The 12,965-nt window shown below is 51.9% G+C and overlaps 5 protein-coding genes across 5 annotated transcripts; 1 reads left to right on the top strand and 4 right to left on the bottom strand. All coding sequences in view use genetic code 12, as the record gives it.

Annotated features, from left to right (window-relative positions):
• Positions 1-75: 75 nt before the first annotated feature.
• Positions 76-3,846, bottom strand: DIURU_003216 (uncharacterized protein; the record flags this gene model as incomplete). Its single annotated transcript, XM_034155954.1, has 1 exon — positions 76-3,846. One exon carries the CDS (start codon positions 3,844-3,846, stop codon positions 76-78), a length of 3,771 nt encoding a protein of 1,256 aa, XP_034011988.1.
• A 1,394-nt stretch (positions 3,847-5,240) lies between these two features.
• SDH12 (Sdh12p) lies at positions 5,241-7,130 on the top strand (the record flags this gene model as incomplete). Its single annotated transcript, XM_034155953.1, has 1 exon — positions 5,241-7,130. One exon carries the CDS (start codon positions 5,241-5,243, stop codon positions 7,128-7,130), a length of 1,890 nt encoding a protein of 629 aa, XP_034011987.1.
• A 608-nt stretch (positions 7,131-7,738) lies between these two features.
• DIURU_003214 (uncharacterized protein) lies at positions 7,739-10,207 on the bottom strand (the record flags this gene model as incomplete). Its single annotated transcript, XM_034155952.1, has 1 exon — positions 7,739-10,207. The coding sequence occupies one exon, from the start codon at positions 10,205-10,207 to the stop codon at positions 7,739-7,741; it is 2,469 nt and encodes an 822-aa protein (XP_034011986.1).
• A 477-nt stretch (positions 10,208-10,684) lies between these two features.
• On the bottom strand, positions 10,685-11,107 carry DIURU_003213 (uncharacterized protein; the record flags this gene model as incomplete). The annotated part of the gene is made up of 1 exon (XM_034155951.1): positions 10,685-11,107. One exon carries the CDS (start codon positions 11,105-11,107, stop codon positions 10,685-10,687), a length of 423 nt encoding a protein of 140 aa, XP_034011985.1.
• A 368-nt stretch (positions 11,108-11,475) lies between these two features.
• DIURU_003212 (uncharacterized protein) lies at positions 11,476-12,849 on the bottom strand (the record flags this gene model as incomplete). The annotated part of the gene is made up of 1 exon (XM_034155950.1): positions 11,476-12,849. The coding sequence occupies one exon, from the start codon at positions 12,847-12,849 to the stop codon at positions 11,476-11,478; it is 1,374 nt and encodes a 457-aa protein (XP_034011984.1).
• Positions 12,850-12,965: the final 116 nt, after the last annotated feature.

Raw genomic sequence — 12,965 nt, 5'->3', positions numbered from 1 at the left:
CAGAACATCTACGAGAGTAGTTTAATGAGTATTTTAATATTACGAAATTCCAGAGTTATGCTATTAATTGTAGTACTACATTTGCAGAGAGAACGGCCGGAGCAAACAGTTGCAGCCACAGCCACTGGCACACTCCTGTTCGTTAGCTCCCCACCACTCCATGGCACACTGAGTGTGGAGAATATGTTCACACAGCGTGCACACGACGAAGTTCTTTTTGACCACCAACGCACACAAATTACAATACTTGAGCACGGTGCGTTTGCCCAGGTTCCACGCGTTGAGCTTACTCAGCTCGATGAATGTCACCAGATTAACGAACGCTTGTCGGGGGTTCTGTTTGCGGCGACTACGCAAGGCAATATGGCACTTGTGCTGGTCACCATCGTTGCTAGTCACCGGACCGTTGGCGTAATTAAACTTGAGCACTTTAATACGATTCACCGGTAATCCCCACAAGTATAATAAGTCGGCGTACTGTTGACGGTACCGTCTGAGGACATCAGGGTCGAGACTCGAGAGCAAACCACACAAGTAGGCGTCGTCGTAGATATCCATCGAGTCCATATTAAGCATTTCCACCGTCACTGTAGGTGGCAGCCTCACTTTTTTACTCAGGCGGTGTTTGCCTGAAGCGTATAACGGGGCACTGTTTGGAGTACCCACAGTAGGTACCAGCGGGCGTTTCTGTTTCAGCTTGGGCAGGGACATGACCAGGGCCAGCCGCATCATCAAGTCCAGCGCCAGCGACAGCGCCGGCTGCCACGTCTGCTTGGCCACCTCCCCCGGCACGAGTGCCAGCACTGTCGGAGGGGGAGGGAGAGCCCTGTAGGGGGTGTGAATAGGTACTTTCATCGCGTCGTCCAGCAGGTATAAGTTTCGAGCGTTTTCATGGAGAATACACGCCATCATTGCTAGCATCTGGATATTGCCCTGTTGTTCATAGTAAGTGAAGAGTTCTTTAACTAACCACGAGTGGCCAAACGGGTGGTGGCCCCAAAAGAACATCGGTGGCTTCTGTGAGTAGACTCGTCCTTCAGAGTCCCACTGGTTTTGTGTGGATTGTCCGTAAGGTCCCACCAGTTCAAACGCCCCGAACGTGTCGACATTTTTAATGAGCGTCATCTCTAAGATTCTCCACGTGTGAGCAATATCGGTTAAACCATACTTGGTGGCAACCTCACCGTTGTGACGTGCAAGTCTCTCAGGAGTATCGCCTAAGATACGGTACTCGTAGCCCAAATCGACTTTGGCCTGCATCAAGTGGCTATAGTCAAATATACCGACAATATTCAAGTTCTTCTTATGCTTTTGTAAACGTCTCACCAGCAGCTGGTTATTGGCAGTGCCGCCTCCGACCAGTTTTCCTGGACGTTTATGGCTCAGCAGGCCTCCATACTCGTTGCCGAGCCCCACCACCGTTTTAAATAAAGCAGGAACACGGGCTCTCAGCGGAGCATCACCGGCGATCAAGGCATCCCATTCTTCTTGGAAACTATCATCATCACTAGAACTACCGTCGTCAGCCCGAGAGAAGTCCAGATCGTCGGAAGTATCGTTTTCACTGACGGGGGCAGTGGCGGTTTGGCCGTCGTCGGCTCCCAGTTCGGCAAAATGGAATATATCCAATTTCTTGGGACGGTCTTCGGTGGGGACAAAGAAACACACAAGTTGACCGGTAGGAGTCCAGGTAGCACCACACCCCTTGGGGACTGGAGTCAGGTCAAAGAAATTGACGTTTTGTGACGGTGGTTCGGCAAACTCAATGACGCCATCGTCAAAGTCATCAACCACACTAGGTGGATTATCTTCGTCTTCATCGTCAGATACCACCATCAGAAGACTACTTCTGTCGCTAGCAATCTCTTCAATCGCTTCGAGGGTTCCGTCTTGGGTCTCACCCATGGCTGCTGCAAGTGCCTCATCATCCAATTCAATCTTTTCCCCCATAAGCATACGTAAACACGGTTCGAGACAAAATTTCTGGTGCTTATTCGAGTAGAATTGAGCGATTTCGTCGAGTTGGGACTCGATGGTGGTGATGGCAGCAGCATCAAGTTCGTGGGTTTCTTCAAGTTTAAACCGTACCAAATTGCGTCGTTTCTTTGAGGTGGCGGAAAGGAATGGGTACAGTGATGGGAAATCAATTTGGAGTCTCATAAACACAAGATTTACTGAATCTGACCCTCCTCCCAGCAGCGACGTTAACGCTTGTGGAGCCGAATCATCAGCTTTACCTGTCAGTTTGCCAGCACTAGTCACCGTGCCTGTTTCGTCTTCATTAGTTAATGAGTAATCAGCCGGTTCAGGTACTTTTTCCTCCTTAGTTACTTCGGGACGAACCCCACGGAACGACACCACAATCTCACCAGTGGACACCGAAATCTTTTCAAACCGTACTTTAGGGAATTTGCGACCAACAATCGATACTTCTTCACCCAAATTGGTAGGATAACCATCGGCATCGACGCGTTTCCCTCCCAAACGAACCCCCAGAATCCAGTCCAAATGGTCAACATTACCCAAACGGGCCTGGTCTTTCTTGGCGGCATTAATCTCCACTAATGCTAACGACAGTAACGTGTCGCCACAGGTGACGCTGCGCATATCGTCGATGGTCACCGGTGGCTCGTAAAGGTAAGTGTGGTAATCATACACCACTTCTTCATCGGAACTATCATCCAATACGGGGACGAAACCCGGGTTATAGTTCACTTTGGAGTATAGGTCGCCCAGGACGTCGTCGTTGCTCCAGAGCTTCAAGTCGTAATCGTGTGACAGCCATGTGACCAACTGGTAGTCCTTACTGGGGTACAGAGTGCCGTCCAGGTAGTGTTGATGACGCTGTCGCCAGAGGAAGTCCTTAATGCCGCCAGTATGACCTTCAAATTGGTGGACTTCAACTTCGGAAAGCGGGATAGCGTCGCCTTCTTCAGGAGCAGTAGACGATGCCAGCAGGAGATTAGCAATGTGGATAGCGTTATTTCCCCCTCTAAGAGGCATAATTCCAAAACATGAATCAGAGCCAAACGGTAACCAACGCGCTTTGGCCACGGGGAACTCACAATCGACGACGACTTGTGGAGTAACTCGAGTGGTCACTCCCCGATTAGTGTTTGCAGCGGAAAAGTAATCAAACTTATCGATATACAGCTGAGCTTGGGGGGTTGTCAAATCCCATACTTTCACTTTATTATCATTGGACAGCGTGATAATCTGGGAGAGGCCACGACTAAAATCAAGCCCGTTGATTTTCCCGGCGTGAGCCCCTCTAATTTTCACCATAGGCAACGCTCCTTTTCTCGTATCCCATAGGTAGAAACTGTGGTCGTGACAAGTGGCAATTTGGTACTGGTTATGGTGATTCCACTTAACCTGGGTGGCACCGGCACGCCACTCGGCCCACTTCATGGCGGGAGTTCTGGGGGCTCTCATGTCCCAGGCAAGGGCAAACGTGTCTACCGAACACGTAGCGAGTAATTCAGGATCGCCAGGGTGGAAATTGATATCGGTAATCGCCCGAGTGTGGCCATGAAGAACATGGGCGATGGCATTGGCCAGCGGCCGGTTGAGATCCCAAAGCAACGCCCGTTGGTTCAGGGTCAGGATCACCCACAGCGGTTTGACAGTATGGTGGGGCAGCCACTGGACGTCGGCGACCTCCCACAGGGTGATATGGTGGAGCCAGCGAGGCGCGGTGAACGGGTCGTCCAAGTCGATGATGAAGAGGCCCCGGCGACCGGCGAGGACGGCGTCGCGCCCGTTGGGGTTGAGCGACATGGCGCCAATGGCACCATCGACCCGGAGACTGAGCGAGTTGCCGAAGGTGGACAGGGCCGATGGCATGGATAGTCGCGCGAAGTCAAAACGAGTTGGTAGTCAATAAGTCAAAAACGGTGAGAATTAAATAATGATGAGATTCGATTAAAGCGAACGTGTTTTAGTTTTGGAATGAGTTTACAAGGGATGATCATTTTTTATATTGGTAAACTTCACAATCAAGGGTAAAGTGTGTGGGGTATACGGGCTTGGTGCGAACACATGGTATGGGTATATATACCGTAGACATGATGATCGATAATACGGGGAAATTTTAAGTTATGTATGAGGATGATGGTAATGATTAAGAATAAACCTGAAATGGTTGACTCAAAACTCGTTGTTTCCAATCATCCACAAAGATGACTACTTCTGTTTTTGCACCCTCGCTGGGGATAGCTTTTTTCATCAGATAAACCCGAAATAGTGATCAAATTGATAAAACAGAAAAATCAGTTAAATTTCAAAAATAGAGCTTAATTAGGGCGAGGACATCAAAGTAACATCAACGGTTGTAAATTAGTCCAATCTATTACAATAATGCCAAACAAACGTTTAGATTACGTACCTCACGTCGCATGGTTGCAAATTTATAGTTATGCATCCAGGAATTCTCGTGAAATGTATTCTCCATGAGCTTAATAATCCAAGGCCGAAAATGTAGTCCTTGCCAGGACCGCGATTGCTGTTCCTATACTCAAATTCAATATGGAAATCATTAGCAATAGGGCTAACTCCAAAGTGGTACAAAATCAAAAAGTGTAGAAAAGTCGAATCGAACCACCACTTGAGGAAACAACTACAATCCTTCACTTTTGGTTCAATTACGTTTGTTTCCCCTTTTTTCGGTGACATCTTAGTTTCGATCGATCGCAATGTGTCAAAAAAAATCTCTCAAATCGTACCGTGGAGTATGACCCCACAAATGGGGCCTTAACGCACAGAATGCGGTAATTAACGCAGATTACAACGAGGATTATTACTCCCCGAGAAAGACAAGAAAGAGCAGATTGAAATGATCATAGGATCGGCTAGTATTAATGCTGGGTAGGGCAATTTTGTGCTTCCCCTCAATTCGGCAATCTGCTCCTGACCGAGCACTATGGCTCCCAACTAAGCTATAAATAGAGGCAAACTTAGTAAACAAGGGCTAGGCACTTGCCCAGGCAACTGTCTCAACCGTTACCGACCCCCTCCGAGCCAATACAACGACGATATATGGCATACCGTCGTCATCCTTCTCCTCTCATCAACTGTCGCACTCCGAGGTCCCGGGACCCCGGACGAGCGAGAACCAATCACTGACGGGGTATTAATAAATCGCGCCAGGTGCAGGACGGCGCACCCGCTATATTTCAGAGAAAATCTTTCGCCACGGGCGCCCTCTAGCAACACCTCTCGCTCGACCAACTCACCTCCGTATGTTGTCCAGAGTCAGACAGTTTTCCACGTCCCGCCGGGTCTTGCAGACCATCGGGGACATCAAGGGTAAGGATGTCAACGCCGCCAAGTACATGGGGCAGAAGTACCACGTGATCGACCACGAATACGACTGTGTCGTCGTCGGTGCCGGTGGTGCCGGTTTGCGGGCCGCCTTCGGCTTGGCTCAAGACGGGTTCAAGACGGCGTGTATCTCCAAGTTGTTCCCCACCAGATCCCACACCGTCGCCGCCCAGGGGGGGATCAACGCCGCCCTCGGCAACATGCACAAGGACGACTGGCACTGGCACATGTACGACACCGTCAAGGGTTCCGACTGGCTTGGTGACCAAGACGCCATCCACTACATGACCAAGGAAGCCCCCGACTCCATCTACGAATTGGAACGTTACGGGGTCCCCTTCTCGAGAAACGACGAAGGCAGAATCTACCAGAGAGCCTTTGGTGGTCAATCGAAGGAGTACGGTAAGGGCGGCCAAGCCTACAGAACCTGTGCCGTCGCCGACAGAACCGGGCACGCGTTGTTGCACACGTTGTACGGGCAATCGCTCAGATACGACACCCACTTCTTCATCGAATTCTTCGCCACCGACTTGTTGATGGAGAACGGCGAGTGTGTCGGGGTCATCGCCTACAACCAGGAAGACGGGACCATCCACAGATTCCGCGCCCACAAGACGGTGTTGGCCACCGGTGGGTACGGGCGTGCGTACTTCTCGTGCACCTCGGCCCACACCTGTACTGGTGACGGGTACGCCATGGCGTCGAGAGCCGGGCTCCCGCTTGAAGACATGGAGTTCGTCCAGTTCCACCCCTCGGGTATCTACGGTTCCGGGTGCTTGATCACTGAAGGGGCTAGAGGTGAAGGTGGGTTCCTCGTCAACTCGGAGGGTGAAAGATTCATGGAAAGATACGCCCCCTCGGCCAAGGACTTGGCGTCGAGAGACGTGGTGTCGCGGGCCATCACCATGGAAATCAACGAAGGCAGAGGTGTCGGTCCCGAAAAGGACCACATGTACTTGCAATTGTCGCACATCCCCGCCAACGTGCTTAAGGAAAGATTGCCCGGTATCTCGGAAACCGCCCACATCTTCGCCGGGGTCGACGTCACCAAGGAACCCATCCCCATTTTGCCCACTGTCCACTACAACATGGGTGGTATCCCCACCAAGTGGACCGGTGAAGTGATCAAGAAGAACGAAAAGGGCGAAGACGAAGTTGTGCCCGGTTTGTTGGCCTGTGGTGAAGTCGCCTGTGCCTCGGTGCACGGTGCCAACAGATTGGGGGCCAACTCGTTGTTGGACTTGGTGGTGTTCGGCAGAGCCGTTTCCCACACCATCAGAGACCAATTGACCCCCGGTACCCCGCTCAAGCCGGTGTCGAAGGACATTGGTATCGAATCGATCGTCAACCTCGACAAGATCAGAAACGCCGACGGCAACAAGCTGACCGCCGAGATCAGATTGGCGATGCAAAAGACCATGCAAAAGGGGTGTGCCGTGTTCAGAACCCAGGAAACTTTGGACAAGTGTGTCGAGGAAATCAACGCCGTCGACGAATCGTTCAAGCACGTCAAGACCACCGACAGACTGATGATCTGGAACTCGGACATGGTCGAAACCTTGGAATTGCAGAACTTGTTGACCTGTGCCACCCAGACCGCCGCTTCCGCCGCCGCCAGAACCGAGTCGAGAGGTGCCCACGCCAGAGACGACTACCCCGAAAGAGACGACGTCAACTGGATGAAGCACACCTTGTCGTACCAGTCGGAATTCGGTGGCCCCGTCAAGTTGGACTACAGAGACACCATCAAGACCACTCTCGATGAAAACGACTGTAAGCCCGTCCCCCCTGCCAAGAGAGTGTACTAAGGAGGAGTATTTATTGTAATTAGCAAATTCACGCATTAGAAATTAATCTCCAACCCCCCGCAGCAGTCGGCAATTTCCGACGGCTAGGCAAACCGGTAAAAATTTGGTACTCGTATCGGTGATTGCCGAATCCACTGCAGAATGTAAACTCTTGCAGATATGATTGATCTGACATTAATCTAGGTTCTTTGAACATACTGTCGTTAGTCAATTGTGAGGTCTTTGGGTTGAAAACTGAAAGCCTCATGCGTAGATCAAAACACGAAGCTTTAAGTAATTGGTGTTGTGCTGTGATATACGGTTACTTTTATAAGTAGCCCTTTTCCTTAAATTTCGACGCATCTCGTGGTGCTGCTTAGTGAAATAGAGAGGGTTCCTCTTGATGCGAAGTTCTCTTCACTTCAGTCTTTGACAATGACTTCGATTCAAGTTTTCATCATTGAGAGGTTTCTTTTACAGGTTTCTTTCGCTACATGTCCTCGATGCCTAGGAATATAGAATAGTTTCAACTCCTTACTGCTCGCTATAAGTGCAAAACCCACTTGCCTTGAGGCAATTGACTTGATTTGTATACGTGTGATGTCTCATTCGGGCTATATACAATTCGATTAATGCTTCTTCTTGCCCTTCTTCTTGTTGGTGGTCAGCCAGCCGTCTTCGTCGACCGTTTGAACCTTATCGGCACTCTGAGCAATGGCGGCGGCCCATTCCACTTCGTCCAGCATGCCGATCTTAGCATCGACTCTTCCCCTACGCTTGAGGAACTCTTGAGCAAACCGGCGCCCGTCAACGGTAGCCAGCGACGCGTACATCGTCTCGGCAATCAACGCCTGCGAGTCGGGCAGCGACGTCAGCAACGTACAGAACATCGCCAAGAGCTCTTCCTTCAGAACCAGCGGGTACAACCCCGCCATCTGGCTGCGGGCCCACACCATAAACTCTTCTCTCGTCGCCAGGTTCAGCGTCAGCAGCACCGGCTTGGGCGCAGCCGAGACCATCCGCAACACTTGAGGGCTAGGCATCAGCGACGGCTGGTTGGTGATGGCTGGCGCTTGCGGCACTGCCGGTTTCTTAGTGGCGGGTTTCTTCAGTGCCACCGTGGTCCACGCCAGGTCGGGGATCGCCAGCAGCGCTGCCGCTGCCGCCAGAGCAAACAGCGGCACCAGCGATAACGAGGCGGCCTTTTGAGCTGCCCGCTTTTGTGCGGCGAGCTCAGCTTCTTCGCGTTGGATTTCGGCAAGGGTTTTAGCGGGAGGCTGTTGAGCCACGGGAGCGGTGCCCCAGCCGCCTTTACTGGCGAAATCGATGTTGGCTTGAGTGTCAGGGACACGGGCTTTAGCCTCAGCCGCGGCCCACGCTCTCTGGGCCTGTTCGGCGCGGATTTGCAGTTCCTGTTGCTTTTGCTTCGACTGCTTTTCCGCTTCCAATTGTTGAATTTCCTTCAAAGTAAGCACGGGTTTCTGAGGGGCTTGAGGAGCCGTCAGCCACGGGCACGCTGCCCCCAGTTCTGCCTCGGTCTTGGTGGTATCCTTAGGCTTGATTAATTCATCAAGTTGAAGCTTTTGCGGCTTAGGAGCCGGTTCCTTGGGTGTCACAACTTCCTTCAGTTTAGCAGTAGACTTAGCAGCTTCTTCCTTAGGCTGTTCGGACTTGCGCTTCAGCTTTTTAGCGGTGGCAGTGTCCACAGATGCTGGGGTTTCCACGGGAACCACAGGAGCCACCGGTGCAGCAACAGGTTCCGGTTGAGCATACTGTTGAGTAGCAGTGGTGGTGGGAGCGGCAGTGGTAGTCACGGGCGAGGGCGAGGGCGAGGCCACCAGGATCGAGGCACTAGCGCCACTGGACGCTACTCTGGGTGACGGGGTCAGTCTCACATCCTCACGTTCCTTACGAAGCGACTGTTGTTGTAATGATTGGTGCAATTGCTGTGCCTGTTGCTGTAACGTCGGTGCCGGACCTCCAAACAACTTATGGTCGTCATCGTTAAGCACGGAAGCAACACCAAAGTTATCAAGCACGTCGGTAGAGGGGGCAGCGACGTCGTCGCCGTTCATAAACGGCAGGTTCACCCGCAGCGACAGCGAGTTTGTAACACCCCAGGGGCTGGCGTTATTGAAATCAAGCCACGAACTGGAGGTACGCGAAAGGAACGCCGGTGCCGTAGCTGTGGGCTGAGGAGCAAACGGTTGCGGGTTAACCAATGGTTGTTGGAAAGACGCCAGTCCCAATTGAGAGGCAAATAGACCTCCTCCCGTGGGGGGTGCTAACGGTGCTGAGCCAAGAGCACCACCAGCAGCTCCAAGCAGCGGCAGGGCTAGACTTGCCAGTGCCATTAGCGGCAGCTGGTGGTATAGAGGCGTTGCCTGCTGCGTTAGTGGTGAGTTTAACGGTGATGCCGGTGACGGAGCAAACGGGTCGTAAAGACCTCTAAGCAACGAGAAATCCTTTTTCGCCGTTCCCCCGGCAGCAGAGATACCACCGGTGGGCGCCTGATTAAGATCAGCGGTTAACGGAGAGGCAAGCGGGGGTGCTGGTGGCGGCGCTGCCGGGGCCACCGCCGGCGCCGTATTCGCCGCCAATGGCACCAGGAACGGGGCACTGAAGTTGCCTGTGGCCTGGCACAAGTCCTGGATCGTCATGTAGGCGGTATCCTCCTTGCGGCGGATATTAAGGTCTAGATTCAAAAACCCTCCTGCCCACCATTCCGCCATCATATCCCCCGAAAACGGACCCTGTTCGACTTTATTGTGGTCGATATAGTGCCACTGGATCATTGACGGCGGTACGAGAGCACTGGCAGTGGTGGCGGGCGCGGGAGCCGGCGCTGGTGGCGAATTAAGCGAGAGACCACTGAGCGAATCGGCCACCAGAGCGTCGTGCGGGGTCGCCCCCAGCTTGTGTGACTCGTGCGGGTGTAGCTCGACATGGTAGATTGGCTGTGGATGGTCGGGCTGCTTGTATTTCTCGCGGGGGTCGCCTTCGAGAGTGGTGTTCAAGATGTCCTGCGCGGACTTATTCCATACTGAAAACACCTCGGCGAGCGAGTAGCGCTGGGAAGTATTGGCGGGGATCGTCATTAGCACGGTGAGGATTGTTAGTTAAAAAGGAACAGGTTTGGCTAAACGGTAATCGGCGCAAACAGGCGATGGAAATGAGGGATGCTGGGTGGGTGAACCGGTGGGAGGAAATCTTTCGCTATTGAAAAAAAATGTCGATGAGGGTGCGGCAACTCACAGGGCTGACAATAACAATGAGGCAGCGAGAGAAAAGGAGGGCAGGAATTGAGAGGGAATAAATTGATAATGAGGAAAGAAATAGGATTTTTAGTAGCAATTGGTCACCTTTATTTTACTTCCAGAAAGGGGAGGTTGGATAAATTTTTTTTTTTGGGAAGGATCACCGACTAAATGGCTTGATTGGCAACAAGAGCAACTTGTAAAATGCACCAATTAGCACCAGAGTCATCAAGTAATCCTCGTGTGACCAGGATCAAAATGGTAGTCGACCATCAACGCTTGTAAAGTTAATAGAGGGAGCGTTATCATTATTCATTATTACATGCCCATCTTCTTCTCCATGGCGGTGTGGAAACCAGCCAACAGCGACTGCGCCGGGTAGACATCCTCCCAGTCGATCTCGGCGTCTTTGCCCAACACCACGTCCCGGTGGAGGTTGGTGGTGGACAACGGGGTGAACTCGTTGTCGATGATGGCCAATTCCATCTGGTGCTTGATGGGGACACCGGCACCGAACACACGCCGGTACATTTCCATCTTCGTGTCGCGCTGGGTCTGGTCCCAGTTGGCGACTCTTTGTTCCAACGGGTGGCGGTTGTTGATGGCCAGAGCCACGTTCAACGGGCCTTGGCCGGTACGTAAGGTATCGGGTAACGTGGGGACGGCCTCGGAGGGGACGCCAAACGCATCACTGGCCACCTGGTCCCGGTGGTCGCTGGCGGGGACAATCTGGAAAGTCATGGTTACGTCGGTGGCAAACGCGCGCGAACTTGAAGGCCTTGGTTCAACGGCTTCGAGAAATTGATCAGATTAAATTCAAGAGAAAGTAAAAAGTAGACTGTTATTTTCGTTTCATTTGGCAGCAATTGCATTATCCGCAGTTTGCTCTCATCATTGAAGTGAATATCCGACTATCTTAATTGAAAATAGAAGTCTTGCGACATAATCAATATCTTGACAAGAGTAGGGTCTAAGAACTTGGAGTAGTCTCTAGTCTATAACATCATATTCAGTCTGTTTGAACTATACTGTTGTCAGTTAAGATCACCAACAGATCGTAGTAAAGTCGTGCTTTGTATGCCTTACCAAGTGCTCTATGAAATCTATTTTTAAAAGTAGAGAATGACTTTTTGTTTGCCTCGGGTATCGACTTCGGACGATTTTTCATACATCTCGTTGTCAGCGGTCAAAAAGTATTCCTTTAGCGGCCGGTTATCGGGGTACTTGTAGTAGTCGTCGTTCTTCTCGGATAAGTCTTCCGATAACGGGAGCGGTGGTGGTAGATGAGTAGCGTCACCGCCGCCGCCCGCTCCAGGGTAGGGAGCCGGCATCGAGTCCATCATCGCTCCGTAGGGAGGGCTACCGGGTCCGATACCGCCTCCTTCCACCGCCTGCGACGGAAGAGGCTGTTCGGGAAGCTCATTCAACGGCTGGTACTGAGCCTTAGACGGGTTCAATAAATCAAGCTTAGCCACGTATAATGTTGTCAAATACATCACCAAATTAATCATCCACAAGAAAGTACAGATAATGACAAACAGCGTCAATGCTCGCCGCATGGGACAGATGTTGGAAACACAGTCGTGGACGGGATTGACCACTGCCACCACCACCACAAACAGAGCTATTTTGAGTAAAGTAGCGACAATGGTATAGAATACGCCATTTCTCGACTCATAGTTGATTGCTCGCGTAAGGAATAAAATGGAGATGGCCAACGTGATTGTCAGGTCGGCAAGCACATACTGATAATACCCTTTAGCAATTGAGTCGTCGCGATCGAGTAAAATCGCCAGAATCGTCGTCAGAATAATGCAACATATCACTTCAAAAATGTGAATCACGCCAAGCCCCAGGATCAGGTACTCGGTATCTACCATTTGTTCCTGGTCCACTTGCCGTCGCTGGTGGACGATAAACGACAGATTCATCACTTGTTTCACTAAATCCTGTTTTCTTGGGTCATATTTGCGGTTTCTCCTGAGTGGCGGAATGTAGCCGGCAGTGGTGTCGGCAGGCGCGTTTTCCAGTAGTTGGCTGGGTTCCGTCATCGCCGGGAGATCGTCGGAATTGCGCGCTGCCGACGCCGGAAGCAGCGGGTTCTCCAACGGATGGCGACTATTATACGGTGTCGGGTGCTTCGACTCCAGCTGGTGTCTCAGCGGTGTCGTATTCAGCCCCGGAGCCATCGGTGGCATGTGTTGGAAACGGCTGTCTTTCGTTGGCGGTGTGGGAGGGCCTCTGTTAGTGTCAGTGGGATAAGGTCTGTCGCCGCCGGACGGTCGTCGTTGTTGGTGAGTGCCTTGCAGAACATAGTAGTGGTAGTCAGGGTCGAGACGGGACGTCACTGGCGGCGGTGCTGGGGCCAGGGGATGGGCCAGGGGCGGCTGGGGTTCTCGGGAATACGCCGGAGTGGTACTTCGAGGAAGCACGGTGTCGTGATGGAAACGAGCCTCGTCGGCATACACCTGCTGGTAGTCCATCGCGAGACGAGTACGGGGGCAGTGGTGTCGAGATGGGTGGAGTTAATCTGGCGCTGGTTTATCATTCGACTAAGCGGGTTAGTATTAAGGGAGGGGGGCACTGGAGTACTGCATAT

The sequence above is a fragment of the Diutina rugosa genome (assembly GCF_008704595.1).
Source record: "Diutina rugosa strain CBS 613 chromosome Unknown scaffold19_size194765, whole genome shotgun sequence".
NCBI classification, from domain to species: Eukaryota; Fungi; Ascomycota; class Pichiomycetes; order Serinales; family Debaryomycetaceae; genus Diutina; species Diutina rugosa.
This window is presented reverse-complemented; position numbering and strand designations above follow the sequence as displayed.